Here is a 14,768-nt window from a genome sequence, read left to right as displayed (position 1 = left end):
GCGGGAAGAAGGGCCCGGAAGCGAGCGGTTCCGGCTCAGAAGAGGCGAGGGAGGGGAGGCGAGGGGGCGGCGCCGCAGGTCGGCTCCAGACGCCCCGGCAGGACGACCGGGACGGGAGACCGGGAGGCCCCCGGGCACGCTCAGGTGAGCTGCAGCCAGGCTGGCTACGAGGAGGGCGGGCCGGGGGCCCTCCGAGCGGGACGCGGCGCAGCGGGCCGGGCCGCGAGGGGCGGTGGCCGCAGGGGCGAGAGGGTTCCGGAGGCGGGGCCGGCCCGGGCGGTCCCGCTCCCCTCCCACCCCGACGCGGGAAACGGGCGTTCGGGGCGCCGTGGGCTCCGCGGGGAGGGCTGCAGCCGCTGTCGCGCATCCCAGCCGCCCCCGAGTACTGACCGATGTTGCCGGTTGTCCGCAAGTTATTCGTCGCCGGGCTCGTGCAGGTATTGTTTCCAAAGCTTCCTCTTGGTGACTGTGTGACAGCTGGCAGCTTACGGAGCGCTTTCTGCGTTCCGGGTATACTGCGCCAGTGACCGGGAAACTTGAGTTTTCGAGGCATTTGTGGACAGAACTGCTTTCTCTGGTCCATGCCCGGGCCTCCCGACCCCGCGGAAAGGTGGGCGATGGCATCTGCGCCCTGGAATTGCCGCCTTGGAGGAGGCGGCTCCTGCAGAGGCCGCGCTGGCTGTTAACTTAGACAACCCCGAAGGGCCTGCGGGGGGTTCCCTGGCCTGGCAGCCAGGTGTGTCTGGGTTGCAGTCCTGACGCTGCCACCTAGCCGAGCCTCGCTGAACCGGGCGCTGCCGTGGGAGCCTTTGCCAGCCGTGAGCGCCTTAATACCGAACCACCGAGGACTGTTTGCAAAATTAAATGACAGGAGTGAGGAACGAACCTCAACAGCGTCCTAATTCATGTGGCTTCATGGAGCATAGGCAATTAGACGACCTGTTTAAGATTTCATTGTTGGTAACTCACGAATGCCTTAGAAATATATACCGACAGCCCCAAAATAATTGTCAGGTCGAGAAAGCCCTGGTTCGCTTCCACCACCACCTTTTCATTTTAGAACCAGTGTGCTCTCCAGAGTGTGGAGTGGCTTGGGTTGTTGGTGCCCCTCCTTCTTTGCGGATTTGTCCCAGGCATTCTCAGTAGCGTCGACTCCTTTGCTCTTCTTCGTACATTCAACGGTACTTGCTAAAGGCCTGTTAAATGAAAGTCTTCGCAACTGCTGAGGCGAAAAGGGTAAAGAAGAATCTGGCAGAACCTCCAGGGAGCATATGTCCTACACTGAACGATCTAGTCCTTTACTCAGTAAAGATTTCCTGGTCTCCTTCCTGCATGAGCCAGGAACTGTTCTGGGTGCTGGGGATACAGCACTGAGCCAGTGAGGGTCCCGGAGTTTACATTTTATTGAAGGCAGGGTAAACAAACAATAAATAAATTGTATGCCCTGTGGTGATACCGTGACATGGGGGGAGAGGGGGAGAAGCAAAATAAAGGGAATGGAGATTTGTCACTTTTCCGTGGAGGGGTAAGGGAAGGCCTCTCTCATTTAATAAGGTGACATTTTAGCGGAGACCCGGAGAAAGCTAGGTAGCAAGGCCGATGAGTACCTGGAAGAGTGGTTTTCCAGGCAGGGGCAACGGCAAGTGCAAGGTCCTATGACCGGAGCATTCTTGACAGATTCTAGGAGTATCGGGAGGGAGTGGAGGGAAAGTGGGCCACAGACAGACATAGAGTAATCGCAAGTCAAAGTGTATTTAACTCACCAGTGGAGGAACCAACAAGATATTAAAGTTGATGTAAAGTAGTACAGGAGAGACAAAATCAGTGAAAGAACTGATGTAATAACATGGCAAAGTTAGCTTAAAACTTGCTAGTGGGATTTCCACTTCCAGCTAAGATGGACTCGCAGAAACCAGATTTACTCTTTCACCTGCAATTTTTAGAAAGATTGAGCAAAAATATGAAACAATTGTTCTTAAGACTTTGCGTCATTCAGTGAAGGACAGTGATCCCTGAGAGGCAAGATACCAACGAGGTGGCTCTCTTGTCCCAGTTTATTTCCTGTAGAGAATTCCTAGGAATGGTATGGAGAGGAGAAACCCAGGTAGAGCCTGGCAGCCTCCTTGACTTGAGGCTGTGGGACTAGGAGTCCATAGGCGGCTGGGACGGAGCACTGGAAAGTGGAGAGCTGGAGAGTGGGAGCTGTGGAGACGTACAGAAGGTCACCCTGCGGCCTGCAACTCCGCAGGGATCAACACAGAGCTGTGAAGGAGCCGGCTGTCCTGGGCTGGGGACAGAAAGGGCTTTTTGGAAATTAGAAAAGAACAAGGACAGTTCCTGTGTCTGTCACCCAGAATGGAAGACCTCATAATTCATACAAGGTTGGGGAGAGGACTTAGAAAGGGTTTGTCTCTGTAGTGGGGCGAAATTAACCAGACCCTAAGTGTAGCTCTGATACCACCTTAAAAAGCCTAAAAGCAAGACTTAAGAGATCAAGCTGTTTTCAGATGACTACATTCCAGGACAATAGTCGGTAATGTTTATAAGAATATAAAAATATCTAGCACTATACAAGGTAAAATTTACAATGTCTGGAATCCAATAAAAAATTACCAGGCATGCACAGCAGCAGTATACAACTCATAGTGAGGGGGGGGAAATGTATCAATTGAAACTAACCTAGAAGTAACAATGAAATTAGTATACAAGGACATTAAAACACATTGTAGCTATTCATGTGTTAGAAAAGCTAGAGAAACGATTGGGCAAATTACTTAAGACAAGGAAAATGTTTGTGGGTTTTTTTTGAGACTCAAGTAAAAGAAATTACATGTTACAGAAGAAACAATTAGTGAACCTGAAGACACAGTAATAGAAACTATTGAAAGTGAAACACAAAGAGAAAAGAAACTGAAAAATAGGAACAAAGTAAGGAATAGGACAACTTCACTTGGACTGATATTGGTGAAATTGAAGTCTTCAAAGAGAGAAGGGACAGATAAGTGTTTGAAGAAATCATGGCCAAAATTTTTTGAAATTTACTGAAAACCATAAACCCACAGGCAAGTGACTCAGTGAACCCCAAAACAAAAGAAACATGAAGAAAATTATACCAAGAGGAACAAAGTTACAATGGCATCAAATTTCTCATAGGAAACTATGCAAAGAAGATGCTAATAAGAAATATCTTTATTATACAATCTTGAAGGGGGGGGGGGGGGACTTGTCAACCGAGGATCCTATACCCAGCCAAAAAAAAAGCCTTTCAAAAGGGAAGGTGAAAGGAAGACTTGTTCAGGTATACAAAAGCTGGAAGAATTTAACAACAGCAGACTTATACTGCAGGAAATGTTGAGGGGAACCTGTCAGGCAGAAGAAAAATGATGCAGAGCATAGATACAGATGTGGATCAACACAAAGGAATGAAGGGCACCAGAAAGAGTAATTATACAGTTAAAAGTAAAATGCTTTTTTATTACCTAACTCTCTTTAAAAATAATTGACTGTTTAAAGCAAAAATAGCATATATTATGAAGTTTCTAACATATGAAATAAAATGTATGACAAAAATAGCACAGAGATTATAGTATACTCTTGTAAGGTTCTTACTGTATATGTGAAGCAGTATAATATCACCTGAAGTACATTGTGATAAATTAAAGCTGTATACTATAAACTCTAAAACAACCACGATAAACACACAGAATTGTAGTTAATAAGCCACCAAAGGATGTAAACTAGAATCCTAAAAAGTGGTTAGTCTAAAAGTAGGCAAAAATAAATAAATAAGGAAAAGGGAATAAAGTACAGATGGGACAAAGAGAAAATAAACAGCATCATAGATAGTAATCATTAATCAATTATAATAATCATATCAATAAGCACAATAATCATATTAAATACAAATGGTCTAAACACCCCAATTAAGTGACAGATTGCCAGATTGGATTTAAAAAACAGTACCAAACTGCTTACAAGAAACCTACTTTAAATTTAAAATGATTTTTATTTCCATTCTAAGGAGCTTAAAACAGCCTATTGTATCAAAATTAAATTCCCCAATCTAGGTATCAGCACCCTGTCAAATTAGGTCAGCCCTGTTGTTCCCTTAACATTCTCCTGTAGTAGACTAGCTAGCCTAGTCTCCTCCTTACAATCCCTACTTCAGGAATTGTAGGGAGTCCTGTACAGACTCTTGCTTATGCATTGTTCCCTGTGAAGAATTCTTCAAAATTTTCGAGTCCTTTCAGCTTAACTATAACTTTTTGTTGTGTTCCTTCAAAATCAATTTGATTTGACATGTTTCATGAGTCAAGCCCTATTATAATCAGTGCTTTTGTCCTAAATCATGGGATATCAGAGGTCTCAAGAACCATAAAAAATTTTCTATACATTCCCCTTATTTTATAGATGAAAAAACCATGAGTCCAATGAAGTTACATGACCAGCCTAAGTCCATACAAGCTTAGTGGTAAGTTTTTAGCAGAGCCAAGACATACTGTTTCCTCTAATTATCTGCCACTCACAATTAAGTACATTTTTCAGGTTATAATTATAATGTGTGTGCATGGCATTAATATTTGTGTACATATTTAATGTACCCATCCTATATGCCCAGTTAGGCTGAAAGCTACCAGTAGACAACTTTAATTAGTATTCCAGTGCTTAGAAAAATGCTGGGTACATAGTTACACAGTGGATTATGATGTTTGACTAACAAACTTAAGAGTCTTAATTGACAAGACTACAAAATATAAGAAGTAATTCATTAGTTTTTACCATTTGAAACAATGATGGTTAATTTCCCTTAATAGATTAGCTAAACTTCAAAATAGATTTTCTAACATGTATCTGTAAATCTTGCTACTCATTTATATGGTGAGTTTAATTCATTACCTTTAAATTTCAACCATGATATAAACTCAGTACATTATTGTATTATCCACAAACATTCACAGAGGTCTAGACCTGCACTGACAATAGCCACCTGCCTATTTAAACTTACAGGAATGAAAATTAAATTTGAAATTTAGTTCCTCGGTCACTCTGGCCAAACTTCAAGTGATTAATATCCATACATGGCTGGTAGCGACTATATTGGACAGCACAGATAAAAAACATTTCTGTCATCACAGAAAGATCACAGAAAAGCTTTGAACATGTTACCTTATATAATAGAATTTCTTATATGACGGTAAGTTGCTTTCTGTACAGAAAGGAAAATCAAGGATTTTCACAGGCTGCACATTGATGAGTCGCCAGTTTGTTAACCTGACCGCAGGGGTCAGCGGGAATTGTAGCGCTCACTTCAGCAGCTCATGTACTAAAATGAGAAGACAGAGATTAGCAGGCCCCCAACCAAGGGTGCCACGCAAATTCATGAAGCGTTCCTTTTTTTTTTTTTTTTTTTTTTTAAGTAATTGTAGTAGGTGTCCCTTCACCAAAATGGGCATGTATTTCCTCGTCCTCAATATGCAGGCCTTCCATAGGTAGGTACACAAGATAATCCACTGAGAAGCAAGGAGAAAATAAGTTCACATTTCCTGTTTTACCTTTTGTTTAAATTTATGTTTTAATATTTTAGTTGTGGTTGAATATCTATACAAATAAATGTATACATAATGAGGCATCTGCTCAAAAAATTTTAGTTAATGGGATGCATAATCAAAAAAGCCAATGCCACTTTGCTAGTGCCTTGTTGATAAGGCCACCCAGTTACTCTCTGCTTGGACTCTGTAACTCCTGTTATCACCAACTGACCTCATGGTTTTTGGCTCTGTGTTCGAACTCCTCGCAAAAAAATTTGATTGGATAGGCTAGTTACCACCCAGCATCAAGTGGTTGAACAGAGCTCTTGATTCAAGACAATTCATAAGCCCCTTGCCAGCTTTGAGATGGTTAGTTAATTGAAACACCCATCCCCAGTATGCTGTGCTGTGATGATGGGGCTGGCGTTACAGAGTGCAAAGCGTGAGGCCTGTAGTTAAGGAGCCTCTCCAAAGACGGCAGTGAACTTGACAAGTACGCTGGGCCCCCTTTTGATGGAACCATCTGCACTGCTTGTTTATATTGCCCATCCAAAATGTTAATTAAAAATAAACTATGACCTTCACTGGTGTGGCTCAGTGGATTGAGTGCCAGCCTGCAAACCAAAGGGTCCCTAGTTCAATTCCCAGTGAGGGCACACGCCTGGGTTGCAGGCCAGGTTCCCCATAGGGGGCGTGCAAGAGGCAACCACACATTGATATTTCTCTCCCTCTCTCCCTCCCTTCCTCTCTCTAAAAATAAATAAATAATTTTAAAAAAAATTTGAAAAGTAAATTATGACAGTTCCAAAAAGAAAGGACAGAAAATGAAGTCTCTTCAACTACCTTCACATTCTTATTTAAATGACAGGCTATGGACACTGTGGTAGACAGAAGAACATTTCCTGCCCCCCCAGAAGTTACCCATGTCCTAATCCCCAAAAACTTTGAACATGTTACCTTATATTGCAAAGCAAACTTTAGATTCCTCACCTCCAGAATTATAAATTTGTGTTGTCCTAAGCCCACTAAGTTTGTGGTGACTTGTGACAGCAGCAATGAGAAACTAATGCAGACATAATGATATTCAAATTCTACAAAGCTTTTACAAGTACTTTCTATATGACAGGCACAAAAATATCAGGGTTCCTTTTTTCCCCCCAACCTCTTTACCTCTATAAAGCTGTTGGAGCTGTCATTGCTTTTCCTTTTTAGTAATCCCCACAATCAGTTAAGATGCTTCCGGCTGCCAGTAAAGTAATGGGAATTTTCTGGCTCCAGTAACTGAGAAGTGCAGATTTTAGGCAGCCATCAGGGCTCTGGCTGCATTTCTCAGTGAACCTTTTGGCTTTTTTTCCCCATTGTCAGCACCGTCTTGGGCTGGTTCCTCTACGTCAGGGAGGCTGCCAGGAGCAGCTGGGACTCAGCTCCGTTCTGGGTTCAAATGACTGGAAAGAATCTCGTGCACTGATTAGCCGAGGGCGCCCTGTAACAGGCTGGCATCAGTCTCATGCAGAGAACTTACTCGGTAGCAGAAGAGGGCTCTGTGATTCCCCCTGGAAAATCCAGGTGCTCTTAGGAAGGGAAAAGGCTGTTGATAAACAACAGCCTGTTATAACCAACAAAAGGAGTATAATAATACCTTAAAATAATGAGTTTAAAATGCTACCAATTTGTATAATGCTTCAATAATCTATATGTATCATCAGAAGTTCTGAATGTCTGCTTTTTTTCTGTCATTCAAAGACATTTTAGGGAAAAAATCTTCAGTCTAAGGAAATGTCTTTCCCTGTTTTGCCCCTTGGTGCTAATTATTACAACAACAGTTGGATGACCTACTTCCTAACCCATGAGGATTCGTTGCATCCTAGTATTGGATTCTTCATCTTTCTCCATCATTAAGGTCCTAATTGCAGTGAACTAGATTCTTGCTTTAAAAACTTTATATACTGTTAAGCTGTCTCATATAAACATCTTTTTCATATAATGATTATTATTTCAGACATCACTGAATGAGGTATTTGATTACTTAAGCCAAATAAAGACGTGTGGTATTCATGATGTTGAGAGATTTACAGTGGACAGTCACATTTCAAAGTCTTCTAACAGGCTCTGTAAAAAAAAAGGGGGGGGCCTCTTTTTTATAAATAAATCCAAGTATAAAGGAATATAATGATTATTTTATAGTAAAGTAGAAATTTTTAGAAAACATATTTTTCAATATCTTCTATAGTAAGTCAATATTATATTTCAGTTTTTTGACAAATTGCTCCAGCAAAAATTGATAAATTTATAATTAACATGCATTGGTAGGAGTGACTAATCCTGGAAGGTGCTGTGGGAGGGTTGATACAAAGGATCTTTAAAACATATCATCAGTTGAATTAGGACTGGAGGAATATGTTATTTGCACATTTGCTATGTAATTTTTAAAATAGATTTACACTGTTTATTCTTAATTTTCTTTAGCAAATAGTTTTGACTTGTAATGTGTAAATGACATGCAGCTATAGGAACTCTAGCTCCTTAATATTTTTGCTGATAATTTAAAGTGATTATACAGTAAAATCACCCAGAAGCTCTGAAAAAAAACCCAGAAAAATCTCCCAGATATTTTGATTCCGTTTCTCTGAGGTAGGGGGTAAATGGCTGAGGCCATCATTCTTTGCATCTCAAATTGGCAAATATTAAGAAGTATTGGAAAGAATGTGGTTAAAAAAGAGAGAGAGAACAGTCCTTCAGGTTTTCTTGGTGGAGATTAAATCAATACAGCTTTTTTTGTTGAAGGGTGAATCAGCATTATCTACTGAAAGTTAAAATGAGCATGTGCTTTGACTCAGCAATTCCAGTTCCAAGTATCCTAGAAAAATGACACGTTAGGGAAAAAGTACGTATTAAGATTTTTACTGAGGCATTGTTGGAAATAGCCAAAAACTAATATTTGCAATTCTGGACATTTCAATCAATATGGAAATTAACCTTTTGGGGAAAAATGGAAAACAGAGACTATTTTTTTTCTGAAAATCTATAGGTGTCTGATATATTGCAGTGAAAAACTATTACAAATGAGTTTAAACACTATTTTACAGGAAAGTTGTTAACTTGTTAGTGTTTTCTACTGAGTAGCGGTTGTAAGGCATGGGTACTTTTTAATCAAACAGTAATACTTGGAATGTCTTTCTGTAAAGAAGTTTTATGTCTACTTTTTTGCAGAATGGAAACAGACTGTAATCCCATGGAGCTAAGCAGTATGTCAGGATTTGAAGAAAATGCAGAAATTAATGGTTTTGAAGGAACTGATATGAAAGACATGAGGCTAGAAGCTGAAGCAGTTGTAAATGATGTTCTCTTTGCTGTTAACAACATGTTTGTCTCAAAAAACCTGCGCTGCGCAGATGATGTGGCCTACATCAATGTGGAAACTCGAGAAAGGAACAGATACTGCCTGGAGCTCACTGAAGCAGGGCTTAAGGTAAGTGCCTTTTCTTTTATGAAAAAGAGAAATTGTATCTTTACCACTTTATCAAAGAAGGGTCAGGGAGTGGAAAAGAATATTAAGTAAGAACTCAACACTCAGTAGCTTCCAAGATATTTTTAAGGAAAACTTTTATCTAGGAATTTTTAATAACCTTAAAGTCTTTTGTCAACATGGGCAAATGGAACTTTTTAAAAAATTTTGATTGACAGTGTTACTTTAATTATCACCCCCAAAATTAATTTACTTCTTTAGCTAAATATGTCCACCAAAATTACACATTTCCCCTGCATGGGCTGAGTTTTACAGTTATTGTATTAAGAGTATCTTTCTCCACCTCTTATAAATGTCTCTTCTATTGAAACAACATACTTGACTCCACTGTTAGATCAAAATTAAGTCTCAGCGGACAGTTGCTCCCCCAAATTTGCCAGGAGTGTTCTGTTGGCCCTTTATTGCAAGTAGCTCTTTATTGCCTGTGAGCTTTTCTAGGCTGAATGACTACCTTACAGCCTTTGAACTAGAATCCTGAGTTTAGAATAGTAGAAAGTACCCCCTGAAACCAACTTTTTATTTTAAAAAAAGCTTGCTAGTATAAAAATTTTGACCTGCTGAACAAAGGAATAGTAATTAGAAACTCCAAAATTTAGAGGGTTTTGTTTGGTTTTAATTTCTTTAAAGATTTTATTTATTTGTAGAAAGAGGGGAAGGGAGGGAGAAGGAGAGGGAGAGGAACATCACTGTGTGGTTGCCTCCTGAGCACCCCCTATTGGGGACCTGGCCCCCAACCCAGGCATGTGCCCTGCCTGGGAATCGATCCAGTGACCCTTTGGTTCAGAGGCCAGCATTCAATCCACTGAGCCATACCAGCTAAGATCCATAGTTTGGTTTTAACTTTACTAATTAATTGATAGCCAATTTTTGTCAAAGTTCTCTGACTTTTCTGTTTCTTTATATGTTAAGAGTAAACCCCAACATTTGCACAGAGTTATAAGGTAGAGGGCAAGGCCTGAGCAAGAAAGAATGTCATATAATAATCTGTTCAACGGCTACATGTATATTTCTTTATTTCATGAGATTCGGTTCCCTTGAGATGTCTGTGAATCACGTATTCTGTACATTCCTTGTCAGAGGATCACTTGCGTTGAAGCAAATTGCGAAGCCAGCAGCTCCACTACCTTCAGTCCCCTCACAGTGGCCGTGCAGATTGCTGCTCAAGGGAGCGGTACCTGAAATAACGAATTTTTGTATACGCCTTTCTCAACCCCTTGATTTATATTAAAAGCTTATAGTCTTTAGAAATGGATCTTAAGTAGAAATAGGCAAGTCAAAAATAGAGATACATGACCCTGGATAAATTAATTCTATTTCACATCAACTAATTCTAAGGTGGCTGTGGTGAGGTAGGAAGGGCTCTGATCGGGTCGGAAATCTTACCCGTGAACTAGAGTGAGCTTGGGGAAGTTAGTCAGCCTGCCTGAGTCTCTACCCATAACCTGGAGGTGAAGTTTAAAAGCTAAAAAGGATTGGAGGATGATTATATGAGTAAAGCATACAGAAAGATCAAGATCATTTAATATGAAGCCTGCCATGCAGGTACTTAAATAATTTTTCAGTCTGATTCAGTTGACATTCATTGAGCAATTACCCTGTGTCAGGAATCAGAAAGGAAACGATGAGGGAGGTGTGATCCAGTCCACTAAGGAGACCGGCCGCAGGGACAAGAGCGGGGCAAACAACTGGAGCGAGTGGGCCCCCACCTCATCCGCAGTTACCTGTGGTCAACCACAGTCTGAAAATATTCAATGGAAAATGACAGAAATAGCCCTGGCTGGTGTGGCTCAGTGGACTGAGCGCCAACCTGCAAACCAAAGGGTCTCTGGTTCGATTCCCAGTCAGGGCACGTGCCTGGGTGGCAGGCCCGGTCCCCAGTATGTGCGAAAGGCAACCACACATTGATATTTCCCTCTCTTCCTCTCTCCCTTCCCCTCTCTCTAAAAAATAAATAAAATCTTTTTTAAAAAATTTTTAAAAAAGAAAATTACAGAAATAAACAAGTTATACGTTTTAAATTGCATGCCTTTCTGAGTCGTGTGAGAAAATCTCGCGCCATCTTGCTCCGTACTACCCAAGACTGAGGTCATCCCTCTGTCCCGCATGTCCGTGCTACACTGCCCGCCCATTCGTCTCTTAGTGGCCACCTCAGTTACCAGATCCATCGTCGGAGAGAGAGAGAGACCACAGTTACATAACTTTTTACTACAGGATATTGTTGTCATTGTTCTGTTTCAGTGTTAGTTTTGAAAATCTCTTACTGTGCCTACTTTGTAAATTAAACTTGACCACAGGTATCTCTGTGGGAGACAACATAGCATATATAGGGCCTGGTACTGGCCGTGGTTCCAGGCATCCACTGCGGGTCTTGGAACAGAGCCCTGTGGACAGGGGGCCGCCAGGCACCGTAGGAGGTGCTGCAGGGAAGCTGGCTCTGAGGAGGTGTGGGCCATCCTCCGGTGCTGGCCCCTGCTTTTCATTAAAACACCACCACCACCACTTCTATTGCTGATAACATCAACTTGCATCTTCTGTGGCTTGAATTGATGTCATAAAAACTCAGCATTTATAGAGGGAACTCACAAGTGTAGTCAACAAAAACTAAAATAATTTGCCCTATACTGTGCTGGTGAACTATGATATGTCATAATCTTTGTGGAGAGAAAAGCTTTAGCTGCATTTAAAGGAACAAAAAAACAAACCAGAATAACATTCCCTTTTATTTTACTGAGTTGTGTGTTTGTTTCACTCTAGATAAATAATGTATTAGTGATGCGAAGTGGCTTTTCAGGCAGCTAGTTATAAAGCAGGATCAAAGCTATAGACACTTGCCAGAATTCTTTATAAAGATAATCCAAATAAATAGTGATAAAAATGTGGACTAATAATATATTATCTATTATAGTGCCTTTATTCCTCAATATATGTGGAATTAAGTTGATGCATGTTTTAGATTATGAAAATGAAACCCTGTTTTGTGTAGCTTTTTAAATTTTTACTCTGTTTTACATTTGTTTTAGGACCAGGAGCAGGTCAATGAAACCATTAAAATTTAGAGAAAAAAAATAGAAGTACATAGTGGAAAAAAACATTTAGAGAAAAAATTATGAAGAGAGCATTTTGCAGGGGTTGTTTCTGTAGTTGTAAATTGCTTAAATATTAAAGATTGATTTAAAAATGCGTATTTTAACTGTTGATTGAAAAAGTGTCATTAGAGAATAACCCATGTAAACAACTGGTTTTTGCTGTCTGTACCAAGAGGAAATCTAACTAGTGACTTCACTGTTCTCTTGTAGGTAGTAGGTTATGCTTTTGACCAAGTGGATGATCACTTACACACTCCCTACCATGAAACAGTCTACTCCCTGCTGGATACGCTCAGCCCTGCCTACCGGGATGCCTTTGGAAATGCACTCCTTCGAAGACTGGAAGCTTTGAAAAGAGACGGACAGTCGTGACTAAGCTTTTTCCTTTTAGAGGGAGCAACTGCTGGTACAAAATGTGGGCATAAAGCTTGAAGCTCTTGCGTATGGTCATGGTAGAAAATGCATCGTTGGTTTTGTGTTTTTATCGTTTCTTGCTTCAAATTTGGCTCAACATTATTAACTAATAAATCATCTGTCCTAGCTCCTGATTCATTAAGGGAATCCTGAGGCCATTGCTGTGGTAGCATCAGTAAGGCATTCAGATTTCTCCATTGGTATCTGCATTTCAAACCCGCATCACTACTTCATTCTGTTACTCCAGGGCTTTGATGCTGCCAGCACTCTCTGTTACATAGGAAATTCTGTATTTGCACAGTAATATAGGAATTAAAATGACCTAAAGGCAAACTTGGATTCAGCTTGCTAAATCAGGGGTTTACTACCAGCTTGGACTAACGTTGTAGTCATTATTTTGGTACTAGCCTTACTGGAAACAAACTATCAACTAGTTTCCCCTGCACAAATTTTGAAATTCACTGCTTCACTTAATCTATTTATATTACTAATATGGACTGATAAAGATGAATTAATTATATATTACTTAACTAGTATTAAATGAACAACAGGGACTGAAATAGTTCTGTATTCCTTGTTTGCAACAACCAGCCAACTAAGAGGACAAACTGTAAGAAAATGAATGTAATAATTACTTTTTCCAAGGTATTGAAGCACATAAGCAAATAGAGGAACAGGCTCCATTCTTTTTTCCTAACAAAAAGCATCTTCAATGTGTGGGATTTAAAAGGAAGAAGACTCTGATTTCTTAAAAAAACAATATTTTGGCCTGTGTTGATTCTTCTTATGAATGTTTGTTTACATGATGTACAGTATATATTCAGAAAGTATTTTTGCTTCAACATTTACTTTCTATAATGTGATGCTTTGGTATTCCTACAGTGTCCCTCCTTCCCCAACAGATGTACAGTGTTTCGTCTCAATGCTAAATCCACAATGTAATACGAGTGCATTGTATGGGTTTGAAACCAAAGGATGAAGGAAGCACTCCGAGACTTAATGTTTGAAAAAGGCAGAATCTGTATTTTATATTTTATTACAGGTACTAATATTTATAAACTAATAAACTATACCATGCTGCTTCATGTTTTCAAGAACATGTTGAATAGTAAGGATTGGGGAAATTGTTTTTTTAATAATAGTCTAAAGTAGCAGCTGTAGAAATGAACTAAAATTCTACATCTCGACACACCTTAAGAAATTTGTCATTTGCAGGCTTTTTTTTAATCATTAAATACTAGGTACTTTTAGGCTCTGAAGACCAGGTAGACCAGAGCAAATGGGAGTTCGGTTCAGGCCAGTGTTCACTGTCAAACGCCGTTGGAATGCTTTCATTACGGTTGGCAACACAGATTCATTCTCAGCTTTCTTGTCAGACGCTTCACTGTTTGGGCAATGAAGTTTAACTTCAGGTTGAACCTTCTCATGCTAATCTCAGGCTAACTGTAAACGATATTTGTAAAGTTTGAATAAAATTCTGTTTACTCATTTTGAGTTTTAAGTATGAAGAAAAAGTGATTGTATGTTTAAAAATTGAAATTGTTTTGTGATAAATGATTGATTCCAAGAGCTTCCGTTTCCATTTTTGAATTCAGCATTGTTTATTATTATGATAGAGAAATAGAAAAGCTTAGTAAAACACAGATATTTAAACCTCAATTTTACCTAGATTGCTTGAAGAATTTAACCAGATAAACCAGGCCTTTATTATACTTCCAAGGGGCGGGGGCGGGGGGCGCTCTAAACAACTCTTAGAAATCAATAAGAAAAAAAATGAGAATGTGCAAATAATATGATCAAACAACTCAAAAAAATAATACAGATATCTACTATCCACTTGAAAGGTAGTCATCCTGACCAGTAATTCAACAAAGGTAAATAGGAGTCTTTTCACGTAATAATTCAATAATGTCTCATATAAATAAAATGATACCAGTAAGGATTTAGTGAGAGGGCGCTCGTATCTTTGGAGGATATATTGGTGAAGCCTTTCCAGAGAACACTGGTAAAAGAGCCTTTACAGAGCTCATAAAGCTCGTAACTTCTGTCCTGGTTACACTCTAGCAGTCTAGCATGGGGGATGATTCGGCAGAAGGTGTACTACAAGGATGTTCATTTTCTCTAATGAAAACTTGGAGTGGCTCTGAAAGTGTTTGTGTTACGCTGTGTTCTCTTGGTGGAAAAATACGCAGCCATTAAAAGTCATGAAAAGGC

At 40.1% G+C, this 14,768-nt stretch overlaps 1 protein-coding gene across 3 annotated transcripts; it reads left to right on the top strand.

Annotated features, from left to right (window-relative positions):
* Window positions 1-32: 32 nt before the first annotated feature.
* GSKIP (GSK3B interacting protein) lies at window positions 33-14,094 on the top strand. Of its 3 annotated transcripts, none has more exons than XM_054566948.1 (3): window positions 33-144; window positions 8,739-8,997; window positions 12,351-14,094. In XM_054566948.1, exons 2-3 carry the CDS (start codon window positions 8,740-8,742, stop codon window positions 12,510-12,512), a joined length of 420 nt encoding a protein of 139 aa, XP_054422923.1. In that variant the 5' UTR covers window positions 33-144; window position 8,739; the 3' UTR covers window positions 12,513-14,094. The 3 variants fall into 3 exon arrangements, with proteins under 3 accessions (XP_054422923.1, XP_054422924.1, XP_054422925.1); XM_054566949.1 differs by lacking the exon at window positions 33-144 and adding an exon at window positions 311-437; XM_054566950.1 differs by lacking the exon at window positions 33-144 and adding an exon at window positions 4,442-4,471.
* Window positions 14,095-14,768: the final 674 nt, after the last annotated feature.

The sequence above is a fragment of the Pteronotus mesoamericanus genome, unplaced genomic scaffold (genome assembly GCF_021234165.1).
Source record: "Pteronotus mesoamericanus isolate MK-2021 breed Mesoamerican mustached bat unplaced genomic scaffold, CSHL_Meso_final contig_182, whole genome shotgun sequence".
Classification (NCBI taxonomy): Eukaryota; Metazoa; Chordata; class Mammalia; order Chiroptera; family Mormoopidae; genus Pteronotus; species Pteronotus mesoamericanus.
This window is presented reverse-complemented; position numbering and strand designations above follow the sequence as displayed.

Excerpts from the sequence above, each read along its gene's own strand:
- GSKIP (XM_054566948.1), top strand. The coding sequence starts at position 8,740 with ATGGAAACAGACTGTAATCCCATGGAGCTAAGCAGTATGTCAGGATTT. Across the intron at positions 8,998-12,350 it reads TCACTGAAGCAGGGCTTAAG|GTAGTAGGTTATGCTTTTGA; the intron begins GTAAGTGCCTTT and ends GTTCTCTTGTAG.